Source organism: Rhinolophus ferrumequinum, chromosome 7 (assembly GCF_004115265.2).
Source record: "Rhinolophus ferrumequinum isolate MPI-CBG mRhiFer1 chromosome 7, mRhiFer1_v1.p, whole genome shotgun sequence".
Lineage (NCBI taxonomy): Eukaryota > Metazoa > Chordata > Mammalia > Chiroptera > Rhinolophidae > Rhinolophus > Rhinolophus ferrumequinum.
The window spans coordinates 49,546,526-49,567,732 of NC_046290.1; the positions used below are offsets into that span (position 1 = coordinate 49,546,526).

The following is a 21,207-nucleotide window of genomic DNA, read 5'->3' on the forward strand; positions in this document are numbered from 1 at the left end:
ATGATAGTCTTTTTCCTGTGTTAATCCTGTAAACCAAACGTCTAACTAAAGGCTATGGGCTGTTAGAACCCAGGGACGTTTTCTAAGCATAGACAGGACCAGATGTCCACTAAGCACTCTCTGTAATAAGACTCGCCGTGTCTGCACTGAATGCAGTGGGAGAGCTCATCAGCCTCGCAGGGAAGGAACCTGTCAATCCCTTGCACCTCACTGTTTTGATCTTGCCAAGGGAAGGTGGAAAGGAATCGCCTTGTAAAATAAGTGCCCACCATGTGACAGGTACTTTTTTTTGTGCTCATAGATCACACGAGGGTCAGCTATCACTGGGGAAAATGGAATAGTGTCAGTAAGTCCTGGCTCAGTGGGAAGATGAGCAGGTAAACCCGTCTGTGATCTGCAGTCCTTTCTTAACTGTGCCACCGGCTTCCTCCTAGGTTGTGGTAAGTGGTGGCAGAACAGTTCTAATTCGGGACATGATGTAAACAAGGCTCTTTGTCTCCTGGTTATTTTAGGAACCATTATCGAACCCTGCGCCAGGCTATTATTGACATGGTTTTAGCCACAGAGATGACAAAACACTTTGAACACGTGAACAAATTTGTGAACAGCATCAACAAGCCAATGGCAGCTGAGGTGAGCACACCCATGCGAGCAGATACACCAGTGTGTATGTCCATTCAGCCTACTCTGGCCTCAAAGCATTTTCTCTCCCCCTTGAATACAAGGTGGTTATTTGCTTGCAGTTGGTAAAGAAGGGCTGAGAGTACTGGCCACGCGTTTGCCTTGGGAAGGAGAACAGACTGACGGTGGGGCACAGCAACTCTGGGCTCCTGGAAAGAAAGGCCCTGAGATAAAGCCAGTGATGACACAGGACGTGGGCCCAAAGCATATCACGGAAGGAGCCTGCAGGCAGCAGACTAGCACAGGTGGTGGTATTTCAGGCGATCCAAAGCCCTTTCTAATTCTCTGTTCTTTGAGCTATTAGGAAACCTCAAACTTGGGTCTTTTAAAGAACTGTATTCTTGCTGGTTTGCATTAAAAGCATATCAGTACCTAAAGACTATATATAGTCAAACTGGGAGTCACTAGTTGCAAACAAAAGCATAAGTTGCTTCTCTTTAAATCTTGGACATGCATTAAAGTCCCTACAAATTTGAGTTTTGGGAACATGGACAGAAGGTTCACATCTCGTTTAAAATGAGATCAGCTGCCCTCTGAAACCATGAAGCTGTTCATAGCCCTGCAAAATTAGAAAAGCTTTCTGCTCACTCCTGTTGAGCAGGAGAGGTTGCATATGCGGATGGATGGTGAATAGTTGTCTTAAAGGTAACTTGACCATCAGTAAGGAGACTGTCTGTGGGACCCACCACGTGACCAGCCCGGACTGGGGGGCAGTGGCCACCTCCCCTGTGTTCTCCATCCCCCAAGGATTCCACAGCATAATGCCCTTGCCTTCCACAGAGGACTTCAGTGAGCAAGGATCTGAGGATTTAGGAGGGAAAAACTATGCAGAATCGTAAATTTAGAGTTGGGAAGGTCATTTATCCAAGTAAGCCCTCAACTCTGTGTTGAGATTTATTATTTACTGCAGTAACTATAGTAAGGAGTATCCTCCTAATGGTAAGTAATCAAACAACAACCTTCAGAACATAAGTCTGCCCACTGATGGTTTAATAAGTAGGTCCAGTCTCAAAACAAACCAAACCAAAGCCGTTAATGCCATGCAGTCTTCCAGCGTGGCAGAGCTCTCAGAAGTAATTGTTTTCACACAATCAATTCGATGGCGTCTTTGAAGGTAGAGAACAATCTTCCAGGCCTGTTGTTACATTTATGTAAATGTAAGCCTACTCACAGACTGGGCCATGTGGCTCAGAACCACTGACATGCATCACGAGGTGTGTACTGGTGAACGACCAGCCTTTTTAAGCGTGGCTGAACACACCTGCTCCTGCCCTGGCCTGCTTTCTGCTCCTGGAACCCCAAAACTCACATGGCCCACACTCCCTACCACCCAGTCAGAGGAGAAGCCAGGAAAGCATGGGTGGACACATACCTTAAAAGAAAAAGAAAGGAAGAGGAGGTGATTAAGTAGCGATGGGACAGAAAAGTCTTAGGAGAGAGGGAGCTCGTAAGCATAAATAGAAATAAATGAAGAAATCACCGAAGGGTTACGTGTATGTGTTACTTCCCCATCTTTAATGTATTAAAGAAATGGAAAGTTCTACTTTATTTCCTGATAAAACTGGGAGAAAAGCTCTGCGTCTTTAAGAATACACTTACCAAATTACACTTGCCAAAAACAAAACAGAAAAACTGCTTGTGGCAGTTACCTCTGGAAAGAGGATGGAAGCGAGGGGGTAGACGAGTGGTGATAGGAACTTTGACCTTTTAAATTCTATTTTTTTTGTATTGCTTGAGATGTTGTTGTTTTGTTTTTAACAAGACTGTATCAGGAAATAAGGAGAACACCTCCTTTGCCGAGTCTCAGGCATGCCTCAGTGCCCAGGTGATCACCATCCAATGCCCAGTTAGCCCTTGTGGCCTCCTCCATCATCTTGCACTAGCCTCACCTGACAATGTTTTCCAGCTTGAGGGCAGTGACTACGACTGCAACCCTATCGGGAAGAACTTTCCTGAAAACCAGATTCTGATCAAGCGCATGATGATTAAGTGTGCTGACGTGGCCAACCCGTGTCGCCCCCTGGACCTGTGCATCGAATGGGCCGGAAGGATCTCTGAGGAGTACTTTGCACAGGTACGTGGCCTCTCTAGGAAAGCTCCCCTTCTCTTCTGGGAATGGCCCCAGGTTACAGAACTCAGGGCGGATTCTCTCGCTGAGTCACTGTCAATTAGTAAATGACTCCTCCCTGGAAGGAAATGGCTCACACCTGCCTGGAGTGGACTTCTGTTTCCTTCAGGCCTCTCGACGGGGAGGGGAATGAACTGAGCTATTGGAAGTATCTTTTCATCCTCAAATGTTACATCCTGAACTTACACAAAAACTGGCAAAGCACCCATTCGTTTACTAGGTTATCTCCATGGTGCATCACGGGGAACACAGACATGAGTAAGAAACACCCCTGCCCATGGGTAGCACGTAATATAGTAGGGGAGAGATGTAGAAATAGGTCCACACATTGGTAACAAATGAAAATACCTCTGATGGAGGTATATGTGAAGTACGATTGAGTTCAGAAAGATTTTTCTTTCTAGGTAAAAGAAGGGCTTTGTGGAAATGATGTCAGAGCTGTTATTTTGAAGGATTCAGAAATGTGGAAATAAGAAAGAACTGTAATAGGAGAAAGCATTATGAGCAAAATTCGGCAGGAGGAAAATGGAGTTTTTAGACAAGGAGAGCAGCAGTATCTAGTTCACTTTGGCAGTGTGAAAAGGGGTTACAGGAGAAAAATCCAGGAAGTAGTAGACAGACCACAAGATGTCATTCGAAATATAGGCCTCCATGCAGAGAAGAGGCTCTAAGGACTGATGTATATGTGTGACAGAAAGACACACACAGGCAGTGGCGATAGTAATGCATTTGTGGGGGTCGGCTGTAATGGCTGGAATGTACCAGAGGCAGGATAAACAGCTGATGTATCCAGAAGGGGTCGGCAGGGGGAATGGCCAGCTGAGGACTCGGTAAGGTAACTGCAGCTTTCGAGGCGAAGAAGAGAGACCCTGAATTGAAGAAAAGTAGGACAGGCAGTTCTGGGCTTGTCAGAAAGAGGGGGAAAAAACAACAAAAAAAAGCAAGCTACTCCTTGAACAACAGTGGATATTTTCAGGCTGCCTGATTGACTGACCTGAGAGGAGCCAGCTGAGCCAAAAGCTGGTGGGTATTAGTGGGCTTCCCAGGACCCACAGCGAGGCCTTGGAAGCCTAGTTATTCTCAACGTTTATGAATGGGAACTGGGAAAGCACCACTTTTAAGTTCTTTCGCTCCCTGTTTAGGAGGAGTCCTTTTCCCAAAAAGAAATTGTATGATGTTCACAAGACGTGACCTAAAAATCAAAAGTGACGGCAAATAAAGGCCTCTGATCAGCTAGCCTCTGGCTCCACATACCACGAAATGTGGATCTTAACACTCAGCTCAGTGAATTATGGCCATACGCATAGAAACGTACACTCCAGTGTGTAAAATACTCAGATTTACACACACCTCGAGTGAACGGTATGTGCAATACCCAAATCTGAACAATCAAGTTTGTCCTTACATTGAGTAAAACTATAGTGTTCCATGAAAACCACTGGGCTAGTTCAGCTCTGTTGCCTAAGTGCTTTCCTTCAGACAACCAGCATTGTTTTGTATACAACACGGGTTTTATGTGTACTTCCCGTTTTGTCACACAGAATCTTAAAAAGATGTATGCTCCAAGGTCCAAATCTAATAAGGTTCATAATTCATACTGCTTTAGTGAGGATATTTAAAAAAAAAAAAAAAGATTTTATTGGGGAAGGGAAACAGGACTTTATTTGGGGAACAGTGTGTATTTCCAGGATTTTTTATTGGGGAACAGTAGTGTTTTTCCCAGGACTCATCAGCTCCAGCCAAGTCAAGTTGTTGTCCTTTCATTCTTAGTTGTGGAGGGCGCAGCTCAGCTCCAGGTCCAGTTGCTGTTGCTAGTTGCAGGGGGCACAGCCCACCATCACTTGTGGGAGTCCAACCTGCAACCTTGTGGTTGAGAGGACGCGCTCCAATCAACTGAGCCATCTGGCCACCCGAGAGCTCAGCCGCAGCTCATTGACTTAATTCTAGTTACAGAGGGCGCAGCTCGCTGGCCCATATGGGAATCGAACCAGCAGCCCTGTTGCCCAGAGCTCGGGCTCTAAGCAACAGAGCCACCCGTCCGTCCCCAGTGAGGATATTCTTAAATGAAATAGGCTTTCTTTTTAAACTGCAAGCACGTGAAAGTGAATAATACAATGACTATTAGTCCAGTTTGGTGCCAGTTCTTTGGTTCCTGCTAAGCCATCAGCAGATTTACCCACCATTGCTTCAGCATACTCAGTACAAATGTCAGTTAGTATTACTCATGTTAGTACGTATTAGCATTACTTTGAAAATAGTCTTGACCTTGCAATAATGCAAACAGATCTCAGAAAAGGGGGTACGAACCCTTAGAGGATCAGGGCTTCAGGAGGGTCTGTGGTTTAGCATGCGCGATGCGAGACTTGCGAGGCAGAGGACCTGAATTTAGTCACTGCATCTCCTCAGGTGGTTGACTTATAAAATAAGCCTCGGGACCTCGCTGAGCCTACATCCTTATCTATACAGTCCAGCTGGCTGGTGGCCCGCCTTCACAGGGCTGCTCTGGGAAACCAGATGCTCCCGGAACAGCTCCTACGGGTCCCAGCGCGCCCAACTGCGCTGTGTGTGTTGTGTGCTTTACAGACGGACGAAGAGAAGAGACAGGGGCTGCCGGTGGTGATGCCCGTGTTTGACCGGAACAGCTGCAGCATCCCCAAGTCCCAGATCTCCTTCATCGACTACTTCCTCACAGACATGTTTGCTGCCTGGGACGGTAGGTCCTGTGTGTGGTCAGCCACACAGCCTTCTGTCCTGTATGTGCTCCCCTTGAGTGACACGGACTGTGCAAGGGTGTGACTGAAATGGTTTAAGTCGGCTCTTTGTGGCCAGGTATAGGACACTTGCATGGACACTTGCTGTGTCCCCAGCACCTAGCATGAACCTAGTGTACGGGAGGCTCAGTGGATGTTTGGTAAATAGATAAACAAGTCTTCACCTCTTCAAAGGACATGTTTCCAAAGCTTATGGCAGTTTTATTCTATCATTGGAGGAAACTCTAGAAAGAACACAAAATCTATTAAGTCTACTGTGAATCCCATATTTTGGTAATGCCACTGATAAGTAGCTTTTCAATCTTTCATTAAAAGGACCTGTTTGTATTCCAGACACGAGTGTTTCATGATTATCCTTCCCACGCTTGTGTGTTCACTTGCAGCCGAAGGCCTCACCTAGGGTCCCTGTCCCCCAATTCTGATCCCAAATTGTTCCGTGGAGCCCCAGCCTTATAAACGCTCTTGGGATCTAACCTTAACAGGCTACTTTTGATTCTTTTCCGTCCTTGCAGCCTTTGCACATCTGCCAGCCCTGATGCAACATTTGGCCAATAACTACAAACACTGGAAGACATTAGATGACCTAAAGTGCAAAAGTCTGAGGCTTCCATCTGACAGCTAAAGCCAAGACAGAAGAGGACCTGTTGTCTACAAAGGGCACGGTGACTCACAGTAGTGTAATCGAGAGGCTCTCCTTTAGAAGGAAAATGACAGGTACAGGTTAAGGAGGGAATGTTTAATATTTGACCCTGAATCATGTAGGTCCCCAATTTTCATTTTTAGAAAGTGCCATGAAGAAAAATGTATGTTCTTTTGTGCAATCACTTAGTGACAGAGCTTCGCCCTGCTGTCATCCTGTGTGCCCTCGCCAGCCACCGAGCTGAGTGACTGTAACTAGCAGGACATCAGCAGCACAGACCTGGTGCCTCTGAGCGCATTTCCCTGGATGATGAGCAAGTCGCTCAGCTGGTGTTCAGCTCATGTCTTACTACACGTCATCGTCACTGCTCAGCTTCACTGTTTTCCTTAAGAGCACTGGTCTGAAGGATTCATAAGGATATCTAAGAGAAAACTACATAAAATGAGCAAAACAACTAGGACCAAATTATTGATAAACCGGTTAGCTTCACAGCCTCATGGCTCGGTGGTTCTTCTGATGGAAGACACCCAAGTGTGACACCCACGTGAGAACACAGCCTTGGCCTGGTGAGTGCCTTCTCTAGACTGCTAGCAGCAGCCTGTGAGCCGCCTTTTGCTATAAAAGGCATTCATCTTAACAGAAAGCCATCTATGATGGGGAAGGGAGTGACATTTTGTTTCAAGGGACTCCATGAGCTTCCCTTATTTATGGTTAACAGAGGCAGTCACAAGGCACTATATAGTATTAGATATAAAAGCCATCAAATCTGAATGCCCTTAGACGAGCTTTTTTAAAAAAGATTTCTATACATTTGCTGTTTAAAATTTTTATTAAATCAATCTAAATTTTCTGGGTATAAGTCAATGGAGTATATTGTACCATGTACCATCTATACATATATATTTGGGGAGGGGATGGGGAAGTTTCAAGGTTCAGATGTTTTTAACCTGTCCATATTTGAGATCATGCCATTTTCCTTTAATGTACAAAAAAAAAAAAGATTGCAAGATGTGTAAAATATGTCAGAAAATAGACATATGGGGAAGCAGTAAATACTATTAATTGTATGCTAAAAGCTTCTAAAGCACAAATGCATATTTTTATACAGCTCTTTTCACAACTTTCTGTGATCTACATGAAATCAGACTTGACATTTTCCTTTCTATTTTACCAGCCAACTCTTCTCTATGTATTGTAAATATTAGAAACTCAGTAAACAAAATATCTTCATTTTTCTTTCAAATTCTCTGTACTCCATGCTGCACTTTTAAGAGGTATAAGCAGAGACTGAATTAATTGAATCAGTAGTTACTTTTTTCAAATGAAAATTGGAATGCACAACACTTGGAACTAGTACATGGGAAGAACAAAAAAAGATCTATCACTACATAATGTGCCAATGTTTTTTTTTTCTATGTTTTGTACCAAAAGAAATGGAAACATACAACAATTACATGCAAAGAAATGTATCTAAATTATTTTTGTTAGATGATAAGAAAACTTGCTTGGTCAGGACAGCAGGTAGCTTTGTATTGTAATGCTGCAATATGTAAATGTGATGAAAATGTTTTTGTGAACTACTTGTAACTAAATTCCTACAGCCATTTTTCATTCCCAACAGCTGTTTTTATTTTACCTCCTCTTTGGCCTAAATTTTTTGTAATTTCCAATTTTCAGTTTAGTGTCCTTTATTTCATGAGTCATACACTTTGTTTGCAGAACACATTAAATTCAGGATGTCAGTACCCCATTTTAAGGAGCTAAATCATTTGCCTAGGCTTCAGAAGCTTGCTTGAGGTGAGGACACCCTTTTCCTGACCATCTCTCTCTCAGTTCCATTTGGTAAGTAACATTTATCAGTTATCTGACATTTTCTATATGAATGTTGTAGCTTACTCAGTGGACTGTTAAATTAATTTTATATTCGCTTAACTGTTTTAAGACTGCCAGGTACTAAAGCTTTAGCGTAGCTCTGCTCTTCATCAGTGGAATCTCCTACTGAGTTGCTAACTAAATAGTGCATTCCTTCAAATAGTCCATTTATTAGAAATACAGTGTTTCAGATGACATGTGTATCAGATGGGTATAATTGCCGCTTATACTGAGTTGTTTTCTAAAACACTGTGTTGAGGGGAGCTATATTAATTTAGGAAAATGCAACACTATCTAATACAGAGAGAGGTCACATTATTGCTACTGCTTAACCAGTAGTTAGTTAGAAAATGTTACCTGGACAAGAATGACCCCATAATTTAAGTCATTCTTTATTTCCAATTTAAGATTTTAACATTGGCTTGCGTTCAGAGTCTGGACTGGTTACTCTTGTGAGCAAAGAACAAGCCTCATCAGTTCTATCAGAACCCACTCCACTTAGGAAGATAAATGAAAGAGATGATACAGTGTCCCTGGACTTCACATTTTTGATTGTATTATATGAATAAAGCCAGAGAATGAGGTAATAAGGCACACAACACAGTGTTAGCACTGGTGTTGCAAATATAATAGTATTGAAACTAAGCTAGAAAATGGAAAAAGTGCACATAATATACGTTGACCTCAATTATAACTGTATTCTTCTAAATTAAGGCATTCATGAAAGCAAAATCTATCAAGTCCAGTGAATGGGTTGGAGGCTTCCCTCTAAACATATTAGTTTCTCATCGCAGAAAACTAACCAGAGTTTAACAGAGAGATTTACAGTGGTACATACTATTTGCTCCCAAAACTCACCTGTGGTTTGTATCACTCCATGTGAATAGATTGTCACAAAATGCTAGCCCAGAACAGATTAGGAAATAAAAGTTTGTTAAAAAATATATGAATCCCTCATATAATTCATTAAATATGCCTTAAATAATTCAAGAAAACAACTTTACAAACTCATGACCTAATGAAGAATTTCCAAAGAAAACGCTAGCTAGTAATGGAGGAAAGTCCACCTATAGAGGAAAATTAAAAGCCTGAAAATGATTCTGAGATATTTAATCACACTGATCAACAATCTGACGCACTCAGACCAGAAAGCACGGCTGCCTGGTGGAGGGCACAACTGCTGGGGGGGTGGGGGTAGGGGGCTCCAATTTCAGGATGAAAGATTAGAAAGCTGTCTTTATGTGACTCCACAGCAACAACAATTTGTTGGCTAAAAGGGAGTGCTGATTTTCCTATTCATATTCTTCTACTCTATAATGGAGGCAACAAATTTTCATGTATTTCTCCATAAAGCTATTTTCATTGTAAATTATAACTGAAATAATAACTGTGAACATTATCTGGTTTTCCTCCATGTTAGTCATGTAAGCCTTTGTCTCTTATTCTAGCCCTCTTCAATTTCTATTTTGAAAGCTGCCCAATGACGATAATGGAATAGAGCTAACAAATTGCAAGGCCTTACCTGTCCGGGCCTCAGTTTCCTCATTTATAATAATATTGGCATGGTCTGGTCCAGGTGATCTTAGCTTGTCCAGTCTTTGTGAGCAGTTGGTGGAGGTAAAAGGTAAAACGAGTGAAAACAACACTATAAAGATTCCATCAAGAGTGTGTGTGTGTATGTGTGTGAGATGAACAAATAAATCTGCAGAAAGTGTTTTGAAAAGGACTATTCCTGACACATCCATCACCTTGTACTTATTTGCATAGGATTCTTTCAGCAGCAGCTTAAGAATAACTCCACAACTAAACTCGCCCATTTTTTAATGTGTGGAACACTTTTTAATTTGTATTCTTTAGTACCAGAAGGGAAAGACAGTGCTCTGAAGATGACTAAATCTCAGTGGCCGTTGCCAGTGAAGCCTTTCTTAAGTATTTCATATTTGAGTCAATGGAAGATGGATCAGGCACTTCCCGCTATAGTCTCTGACTTTGGAAACACTGTTAACTTTTTACTGACCTTGCTCTCATCCCTGGAGTAGGTAAGGGGCAGCTCTGGTGTAGTACCAATCCAATCTAGCCATAAGCTGTTCAGGCCAGTTCACACTGGGGAAAAAAATACGCCTTCATAAGATTCCTACTGATTTGAGTTTATAGGGATCTTAGTAGCTAGAATTAAAACTGAAAAATGATTTAAACAAATTACTTGGCACCAAAAAAAAAGTTGTAGTTAAACAGTGAGAGATTCAAGTTTGTTTTATAGAACATTGACAATTAGTTACTAAAGACCAGGGAAGTTGCAGGAGAAAGGATAGATTTAAATATGTCATCACCAGGATTCTTCATCAGTGGGCTCTAAAGAAAACCAAAGGATAAAACCTTCTAAGTCAATGCCACAACTTTACTGTCCTCGCTACTTGCACTTCCTCACAAGGTCTAGATGCAAATTAAGGCCCTCACAGCACTCAGCACTCCCAGCGGCCCCAAGTGCAGTTACTACGTGATCTTCATTTCCTACAGGGAAGGAACCGTCTCCTGGAGGGAGATCCCAGGTTTCAATTCAGATATGCTACATCCTACCTGTTCTTCAGTGGGTTTTTTTTCAATTTTTCTCCCAAATATCTTCTGTAATTATCATGTATATTTCCTTAAAAGCAGGTTTGTTAAATACATTTTTAAGGGAATGAACATGTATAGTTAAAATAATCATTTTGGAGTCTAAATGAAAGAAACTGTATGTAACTTTTTAAAAATTAATGAATAAGAACTTAATTGGAGGCAAAAATATTATACTAAATTCGGAGGTTCTGACTCCTCCTTCTTAAACAAAAGCTCATATAATTTCTGATGTAAAAAATTTTTAATTGTCTATAGGGACATTGCAGAATAATTTATTTCTATATGTTTGTAGTGTGATCTGAAAATTCACTGCTAAAATACTTGAGGTATATTCATTGGTAGATGTACTAATACCTAAGAAGCAACCTGTTGCTGGTTTGCATACCCACAAAAATTCAAACAGAGTTTTATGGAGTGACAAGAAAAAAAAATACACATTACACATTTAAGTGATCACTATAATAATGGTTTTCAGAGTATTACCCTACATTTGATGTTCAAGGTTCATTCACATGTATTCTGAATTTCTTAAACTAGACAGCAAGATATAAGTCACCATTCTCCTCTAATTTTTGAAATAATTTTAAACTGCGCAATCCAGATTCTCGTTCTCCATTTTTCCACAAAATAATGAGATGATCAGCAGAACATGTCACTAGTCCATGATCTTCAAAGTATAGAAACATCTGTAAAGAAATTTAAAATTACTGATCACAGGAACTCCAAGGAGAACAGAAGAGACCACTACTAGGTTTAACATGTGGGCTTATAAGATACGTACCTTGTAGACTTCGTTGGATCTGAATGTAAAACTCATTTTCCATGAGAAATTTTAAGTGTTGCTAATAGTCATATACAAATATATAACTACTAGACAAATACTTAGTATTTGAATTCTCAACTAGAGAACTATAAATAATAGCTATTTTTGTAATGTACAGGAATTCCCAAAGTATCTTCGGAAATTTTACCATATTATTCAAGTACTGGTTTTAAGATTTTGTCAGAAGTCCTGCCAGACCTACTGTACTTAATCATTTATATTTTCCTTATTATTTACATACAAATGGCTATGTAAAAAAAACGTATGAATTCAAAACTCTCCAAGGTAAACAATGGCTTCAGCTCTCTATAAAAAAGGAGATATAATTAATCCATCCATAAACATTTACTGAGTATTATCTATATGCTTATGGTCCCTACCCTCAAGAAGGTTCTAATTCAGCTATAAAAATCAAATCATAGTTGAAACAATTAGGGTATCAATTAAAGACTATGAAATCAGGTACTATAAATAATGTAGTTCAGACTATGATTCGCCATAGAAATTCAGAAAAGGGGTACACAGATCAGTAATAACTAAAATCGTCAGAGAAAGCTTCAAAACATAAACCTCTCCAAATAAAGGGAAGGTCATAGCCAGTGAAAGAATAGGCTGGAAACTAATAGGAAAATGGAGTGTTGATGAGAAAGCAGCATGGACTCTATGAAGTGGAGGAGAGTTGGCATCAAAGAGGAGATAAATGAAGCCATGAAAAGGATGAGCTCCTCCAAGGAAAGAGTGAAATAAAGGAGACAAAAACAAACAAACAAACAAAAACAAAAAACAAAAAACAAAAACAGTATTAAAAAACAGCAGAATGAGAGCTTTCTCTGAAATATACATTTCTGAAGAGAGCAGGATGAGGCCTCAGCTGATAATGTAGGAGTGAAGGGGGTTAATATAGGAGCAAACTTGCTCAGGAGATAGAACTAAGATAGAATTCAGTACACAAATAGAGGGGTTGGGCTAGAGAGTACAGATGAAAATATAATAAAAGGAATGAGGAAATTGAGATAGCACCTAAGAGATAGCCTAGATTTTCTCAATGAAGTCAGAGATACTTTTTTTTTAAATGCTTAAGTGTCAATACTTTCACTCAGGAAAATTCCTAACAATCTGACATTTCTATATCATGACAAACGTGCCACTTTGAAGATTTCCCCCACCACTTAAAAACTTTTAATGGATTCCTACCATGTTGAAAATAAAATCCAGTGAAACTGACACCACAGAAATACAAAGGATTATAAGAGCATACTACACTCTGGAAGAAATGGATAAATTCCTAGAAACATACTATCTTCCAAGATTGAATCAAGTAGAAACAGAAAATCTGAACAGACTAATTACTACGAACGAAATCAAATCTGTAATCAAAAAATTCCCAACAAACAGAAGTCCTGGACCAGATGGCTTCTCAGGTGAATTTTACCAAACATTCAAAGAAGAATTAACACCTATCCTTCTCAAGCTATTCAAAAAAATTCAAGATGGAAGGCTCCCAGCTCTATTTTACGAGACCACCATTACCCTATTTCCAAAGCTGGATAAAGACATTACAAAAAAAGAAATTATAGACCCATCACTGATGAACATAGATGTAAAAGTCTTCAACAAAACCAAATTCAAGCAAACCAAGTTGAGCAATGTATTCAAAAGATCATACACCACAATCAAGTGGGATTTTTTTCCCTGGGATGCAAGGTTGGTTCACTATTTGCAAATCAATTAATGTGATACACTACATAAACAAATGAAGGATAAAATATCGTATATCAATACAGAAAAAAACATTTGACAAAACCCGACACCCATTTATGATAAAATTTCAGCAAAGTGGAACTAAAAGGAAAATACCTCAACATAATAAAGGCCATTTGTGACAAACCCACAGCTAACACTCAACAGTGAAAAGCTAAAAGCATTTTTCTTAAGATCAGAAACAAAACAAGGATGTCCACTTTCACTAGTTTTATTCAACAGTATTGGAAGTCCAGTTACTGGAAGTCCAGTTACAGCATTCAGACAAGATGAATAAATAAAAGGCATCCAAATTGGAAGAAGTAATACTGTCATTATTTGCAGATGACATGATACTATATAGAAAGAAGCCAAAGATACCACCAAAAAATCATTAGGACTGATAAATGAATTCAGTAAATTAGCAGGATACAAAATGTATATTCAGAAACAAGTTGCATTTTTATACACCAATAATGAATTATCACAAAGAGAAATTAAGAAAACAATCTCATTTACAATTGCATCAAAAAAAGTAAAATACCTAGGGATAAATTTAACCAAAGAGGTAAAAGGCTTGTACTCAGAAAGTTATAAGGCACTGAAGAAAGAAATTGAACATACAAATGGAAGCATATACCATGCTCACGGATAGGAAGAATTAACATCATAAAAATGTCCATACTACCCAAAGCAATCTATAGATTCAATGCAATCCCTATCAAAATACCAATGGCATTTTTCACAGACTAGGACAAATAATCCTAAACCTTATATGGAACCATAAAAGACTCCAAATAACCAAAGCAATCTTGAGAAAGAACAAAGCAAAGTTGGAGGTGTCACAAAACCTGATATCCATCTATACTACAAGGCTATAGTAATCAAAACAGTATGGCATTGGCATAAAAACAGACACACACATCAATGGAACAGAACAGAGAGCCCAGAAATAAACCCATGCCTATATGGTCAGTTAATCTAAGACAAGGCAACAATATACAATGGGTAAAGACAGTCTATTCAATAAATGGTGTTGGGAAAACTGGACAGATACATGCACAAAAATGAAACTAGACCACCTTCCTACACCATATACAGGAATAAATTCGAAGTGGATTAAAGACTTAAATGTAAGACGTGAAACCATAAAACTCCTAGAAGAAAATATAGGCAGTAAACTCTCAGACATTACTCTTATTAATGTATTTTCTGATATATGTCCCCAGGCAAGGGAAACAAAAGAAAAAACAAGTGGGACTACATTAAACTATAAAGTTTTTGCACAGCAAAGGAAACCATCAAAAAGACAACCTACTGAATGGGAGAAGATATCTGCCAATAATACATCCAAGAAAGGGTTAATATCCAAAATTTATGAAGAACTCACACAACTCAACACTAAAAAAAAAAAAAAAAAAAAAAAAATCCAATTAAAAAAAGGGCAGAGGATCTAAACAGACATTTCTCCAAAGGACATCCTGATGGCCAACAGACATGAAAAGATGCTCAACATCACTAATCATCAGGGAAATGCAAATTAATACTACAATGAGGTATCACCTCACACTTGTGAGAATTGCCATCATCAATAAATCAACAACTAGTGTTGCACAAGGAACCTTCATGCACTGTTGGTGGGGCTGCAAATTGGTGCAGCCACCATGGAAAACAGTATGGAAGTTCCTCAAAAAATTTAAAACAGAATACCTTATGACTCACCAATTTCACTTCTGAGTATTTGTCCAAAAAAATCCAAAACACTTATTCAAAAAGATATATGCACCCCTATGTTCACTGCAGCATTATTGTCAATAGCCAAGACATGAAGCAACCTAACTGCCCATCAGTAGACAATTGGCTAAAGATGTGGTGCATATACACAATGGAATATTACTCGGCCATAGAAAAGAATGAAATCTTACATTTTTGACAACATGGATGGACCTGGAAGTTATTATACCAAGTGAAATAAGACAAACAGAAAAAGACAAATACCATATGATTTCACTTATATGTGGAATCTAAAAAACAAAATAAATGAACAAACAAAACAGAAACAGACTTACAGGTACAGAGAACAAACTGATGGTTGCCAGATGGGCAGGGAGTTGGGGGGATGGTTGTAAAAGGTGAAGGCACTAAGAAGTACAAATTGGGAGTTCCGGAACAGTCACAGGGATGTAAAGTGCAGCACAGGGAATACAGTCAACAGAATTGTAATAGCCATGTATACTGCCATGTGGATACTAGACTAGTCAGGAGATCACGTCATAAATTATATAAATGTCTAACCTCTATGCTGTACACCTGAAACTAATATAAAATAATTCTGACTGTCAACTGTAATTGAAAATAAATAAAATTATTCTTTTAAAAAAGCATATCAAAAAATTTAAAAAAATAAAGTACAAACTCCTCAGCCTTACATTCAAGGACACACATAATCTGACCCAAAACTACTTTCCCAGGCTTTATCTCCTAGCGAGTCTGTTCACAGAAACCCAGTGCTCTAGCCTCGCCTATCCACTCCTTGCCACCAAAGAGATCCCATTTTTGCCCTTCTGCTCACCACATTCAATCCTTACCACTCCCAACTACACTACAGCCAACCAAGCAGAGACAAAGTTAACAAAACAAAATGAAAACAACAGGCTACCTGTTAGAGAAAAGCAAGGATGAATAAGACACAGTACCCACCATCTGGGAGCTTGTCACAAGTCTGTGTTACTCCTACCTAACCTTCAAGGTTCAGCTCAACTCTTGAGTCCCGTATCTTCCACTAACCATTTTCTTCTCATTTCTGAATACTCATTGCCTGCTATTCATCAGAGTTCATCTTAAGAAGCCTAGACTAACAGCTTATTAGGTCTGTATCCTTTTTCTCTACTAAAGTGTAAGATCCATGAGGGCAAGGATTATATTTTAGCTCTTTGTAAAGTCAGTGTCTAGTGTAGTGCCTGAAATATAGGAAATGCTCGATAAAAAGTGTGATTCTGCTACTCCTAAGCATAAATGCACTTTCAAATGAAAAGTAATTTGTTCCTCCCAAGCTATGAAACGGGAGAACAATTCAAGAAATGTATTATATTACTTAAAGCCTTGCTTATACTGCTATCATACTGTTACCAGTTCCAATCATTTCCTTATCTCAACTGATCTTATTCCTTTATTATAAGCAATGGTGCCTATAGTAACTTAATGTCTGGATTTCCACAAGTTAGAATTGTATGCATCTTATAATGGTCAACTAGTATTTTCATATACACATAATGATAATCAAGACACTGGGTTTTACTAAAGCTAACAAGTTATTATCCTTCAAAGGGAGGTAAAAACGTGCTCTCTTCATGAATATAATAAATACCCCTGGAATCAGATTCTGTAAGGCTGACTACATGTATAACCACAACCCTCCATGCACTAGCTACTTATTTACTACTGTTATACCGAGGGTGCCAAAAAAATGTATGCACATGACTTGTATTCATCTTTTGTTATCGGTATATGTGGAGCATTACAATTTTAATACAATTTTTTCCTTTCTTAAAATGTGTATAGATTTTTTTGGCCCCCTCTGTATATTCAACCTGGTTCTTACTGTCCTTATTATCAGCTATCTTCATCTCATAAATAATGGTGATTAAGTCCATTTTTTAGAAGCAGAGCATTCCTTGCTTCCTCAAATCCTATCTCTGTAAAGAGAGATCCTAATTGCACATACTGTAACTTATCCTATTCCATGTTTCGATTCAGCAAAATCCTACAGGTAAGAGACAAAGTATAGGTCTTCAGGAGACCAGCTGAATGAAGAGCAGTGAGATGCATGATGCATAAGCAGGAGTTCCCTGGACATGTATGTGCCTATGAAAGACAGTACCTCTACAGACGATGAGTGTCCAATCAAATCTCCAATAAGCTCCAGTAAACACGAAGTGGCATTTTCTTGTTGCTTTTTAACAGGTTGGCTGGCTTGTTTATTCACTCTTCCAAATCCCCACATGTTAAAAAAAACTAGAAAACAACAATCATTTCAGTCATTTCCAAAATTACTGTGCTCTTTACTTATGATAGTAATATAAGATCAGAAAATCAGGATAGGCAAATGCAGGAATGCTCTGCACTTACTTTAGTCAAGGGCTGAAGGGATGGGACCAGGCACTGCTCTAGAGTTTTTAAATGGTACTTCATGTCATCTTTCTTATCTAATCAGCTTTGTTGCTAATCTCTTCTTACTGCCCCTACTCACCCACAGATGAAGGTGTATTAACATGACAAAAAGACAGACACTGGGAATGAAAGAGAGGAGTAAAAGGGCTGAATGGCAGTGCCAAAATGGGGGGGCGGGGTCACAACTCAGATCTATCAACAAAAGGTAGTCAAAAAGCAACATGTGTGTCCAAACACAATACCCTACGATTTTAGATAACCAGGAAAAGCTCCCCAGATACCAGCATCTAATTTCTTGTACTAATGTTGCTAACCAGGATTTTGTTTTACAAACTAAACACCTGAAAGTCAAGAGCTCATGAGATTATGCTATAACTACAAAAGTTATGTTTTTCCATAAATTGACTTCAATGTTAATAATAACGCTTCAAGGCCGAAAGAAAACACTTCAGTTTGACATCTGATGGCACAAATTCTGTTTGTGTATAACACAGAATTATAAACAATATCAATGAATAAATTACCTCGGGGATTAGGCTATCTGGTCAGTGAGATAACCATAAAATAATCTTCCCCTCGGAACAGTAAAATCCTAGTTGACTTGAATTGAAATAAACAGGCAATTCTATATTAAAGCAACATTAAGATGTGAATTCTAGACCGCAATTACCATATGCTTCATGTAAATATCTTCTGCCTATTTGGAGCACGAGGTACATTATTCTTGCGGTTATACATAACTGCCTTTCTTCCCTTTCATATGAGAAAAAAAGAAAGACTGCCTTTTTGAGAAAAGACACACACCTGTTGGTACAGGTTCAGCGGCAAGCTGCTGTTTTTCTCGTAACTCCCAAATGCGTACACTGCCATCTTCTGAGCATGAGATTAACTGCCTGTCAGAACAGAAAATCAGTGATAAAAAGAGCACCACGGAGGGCCAATGCTAAATTTGCAGTGAAAGAAATCAGAGGAGCCCTCAACTGCTTTTATTCAGCTCTTGGCAGGAGCTGATAAAAATCGCAACTTAACATAGCTTTACGATGCAAAGTAAAAGCACTCTTCGGGAAAGGCACACATTATATTGTTACACTGGCTCAAATGGTATAAATATTTCATCTCCATGTTTTAAAATACATTCAGGAAAAAAATTACCCTGAGCAGTCCCCTTCCCTCCTCTCACTATATCTCTTCTCAGGGTGCCACTCATTCTGAAAGTGTCCTGCATAGAAAATAATACTATCCCTTCAGATAATTTCATCCCTGAAAATTCAGCAGCCAAATTTACCCCGAGAGGAAAGCCCTCACTTAGTAGCCTCAGACAACAGGAGATGAACACTTGATTCTGGCTATAAACAAAGAAAGAACAAAAAGATGTGCTTATGGAAAATATACAAAGAAAAATTAGCACATAGTAAGTGCCCAAGTCTTTTCCTTTTTAAAATAAGTACCATATTTTAAAGTATCTCTTCTCATAATGAAATTCAGTGTAATTCATATGGACCTTACTGCTTATAAATTTTGTAATAATAGATTGCTACAGACTCTTCAGTTAGAAATAGCCACGGTGGCTCTCCATTTCCACAAGAATACAGCAGGGCTCGCCACAAAGCCAGGTCACTTGCCACTTGAGCAATCACATCGGTAGCCCCAGGAACTGGGAGTGCCTGTCATCTGCTGCAGAAGAGCTGCATCTCCTACCTGTGTGGCAGCTTGGCGATGTGCAGGACACTGGAGTCGTGTGCAGTTTTCTGGCAGGCAATCACACGCTTCGTTTGAAGGTTATACACGTACAAACCCCTTCCAACTGCAGCAAATACATTCTGGGGTGGGGGTGGGGGATTCAGAAATGAGCATACAACTCGTACTTACCACTACCTGGTGTAATAGATTTCTAGCCCTGGTGCGACATCACAAAGCCACCGTTCCCATCCCTATTCCTAGCCTTCAGTCCAAATTACTGTACTGCCCTCTGAAGTCCAAAAAAATCAAATCACAAAGGAAAGCTCCGATCATTTAGAAGGTAGAAGGACACAACTACTAATGCACAGAAAGCTCTCTATGTTATATCCCTTAGCATCCCTTTCTTCGTTGTTGGAATATGACAGGGAGAGAAAGGAGCTATGGCTGGCAACTGGCCCCATAGCAGGAGCTGCTGAGGTGCAAGCTAGGTTTTCATTCACGTAACACTATATCCTTGGGGAAGTTACTTAGCTTCTTTTGCCTGGAAAATGTAAGCAAAATTACTTGCACTGCACATCTTAAACAATCAAGACACCTATAAAGGATAGAAAAAAAGCCTATGCTGTAGTGGCACTGTCATCGTAAGACTCTCTGAAGACTTCACAAAAACATTCTTCTAAATGTAGTGCTAGAAAAAACTTTTTACTAAAACAACTTTAATCTTTTGAAAGTACTTTCACAAATATTTATCTTACTTCAGCTTCACAACATCACATTAAGGTAGGAAAATCAAGTATTGCCATTTTCCAGATGAGCAAGTTAACATTAAAAGCTTAAAGTCACACAAAAAATCAAGACAAGGAGTCGATATTTGAATCAAGGTCATGTTACTCCAGTCCCTTGCTCTTACCTCATATCACACCACCGAGGTTCTGAAAACATTTTTCAAGCCACTAGACTTTTGGTAGCACTTGTCTTAGAATCCTTCATTCTTACTCAATAGGTACCCCAATGAGGCAGACCTTTCCAAACATCCCTACAGATTGCCTCCCCGTTGGAACACTTCTCGTGTAGCCTCAAAGGTTACAAACCCAACTCAGACCCACACAGTATCTAGACCAAAGCCCGCGCTTTGGGAATCATACCAGATTTAGACTCTGGGAAGCCTTTGGTCTTCCAGGTTCATTCTCAGAATGGGTACTCTACACTTAGCAATGCATGCTGGGGGCCAGTGCCAAGGGCATTAAGGAAAACAGACCAACTTGCTAAAATCTGTAGAGCCCTAGGGGTAGCATTCAATACAAAGAAACCCCAGAAACTAGTTCTACAGACCAAGAAGTCTGTGCAGAGTTTAAGTGATTTATCCAAGATCACAAAGAAAATGAAAAACACACCTAGAGAATTCAAGAGCTTTTGGCAGCATTTACGCAACACAGTCACTTTATCCATCATCTGTTACCAATAATTAACAGCCCTGGTGGAAAGAACTCCCTATAAAAGGGAGAAAATTGGGGAAAACTGAGTAATGCTTTATCAAGCATTCATAGCAGTTCATAAGTACTAACAATTTTAAGATTAAAAATATAAAATGAAAAAATTTTTAAACTAATTTTTACAAAGAGAAAAAATTTTAAAAGTTTTTTGAAAATTTTTAAAAAGAGAAAATTAAAAGTACATATAATTTTTAGGGCTACAATTCTTAGAAATCTACTTTCCATCTTTTCTAAAACACTATTGTTTTTATCATACATAAGTTTTTTCAAAATAAAGTTGGGATATAAAGAAACTTAAATCTTTGGGTATATTAGTGTTCTTTATCCTATTAGCCTATCGTTTTGTTTTTAAAGTAAGAGAAATGCAAAGCAAACAAAAAATGGACCATGCTCTCCCCATCCAGAGCATTATTTTTGAAATGTTTAAATAAAAATAATGACATGCATATGATTAGAACATTTAAACAGTAAAAAAAGGCATGAAATAAAAGCCTCCTCTAACCCCTGTCCTCAAAGTTTACCTTGAACATTTCTTAGGATTACACTTAGACAAGTAAACCCCCTTTAAACACATTTTCTGAGCCCTAAAGCTA

General features: G+C 39.2%; 2 protein-coding genes across 4 annotated transcripts in view; one reads left to right on the top strand and one right to left on the bottom strand.

Moving 5' to 3' along the window:
* Positions 1–10,680, top strand: part of PDE8B (phosphodiesterase 8B) — a 205,302-nt gene extending 194,622 nt beyond the window's left edge. For all 3 annotated transcript variants that reach the window (XM_033110238.1, XM_033110239.1, XM_033110240.1), the window contains 4 exons: positions 513–633; positions 2,588–2,755; positions 5,393–5,522; positions 6,093–10,680. In XM_033110238.1, coding sequence (XP_032966129.1) covers positions 513–633; positions 2,588–2,755; positions 5,393–5,522; positions 6,093–6,202 — 529 coding nt within the window. In that variant the 3' untranslated portion in view covers positions 6,203–10,680. The remainder of the gene's footprint in view (positions 1–512; positions 634–2,587; positions 2,756–5,392; positions 5,523–6,092) is intronic.
* Positions 10,681–10,828: 148 nt separating this feature from the next.
* WDR41 (WD repeat domain 41) overlaps positions 10,829–21,207 on the bottom strand; it is a 46,447-nt gene continuing 36,068 nt past the window's right edge. The window contains exons 10-13 of the mRNA XM_033110237.1: positions 19,140–19,261; positions 18,246–18,334; positions 17,152–17,285; positions 10,829–11,394 (exon numbers count right to left, since the gene is read on the bottom strand). Of these exons, the coding sequence (XP_032966128.1) occupies positions 11,242–11,394; positions 17,152–17,285; positions 18,246–18,334; positions 19,140–19,261 (498 nt within the window). The 3' untranslated portion in view covers positions 10,829–11,241. The remainder of the gene's footprint in view (positions 11,395–17,151; positions 17,286–18,245; positions 18,335–19,139; positions 19,262–21,207) is intronic.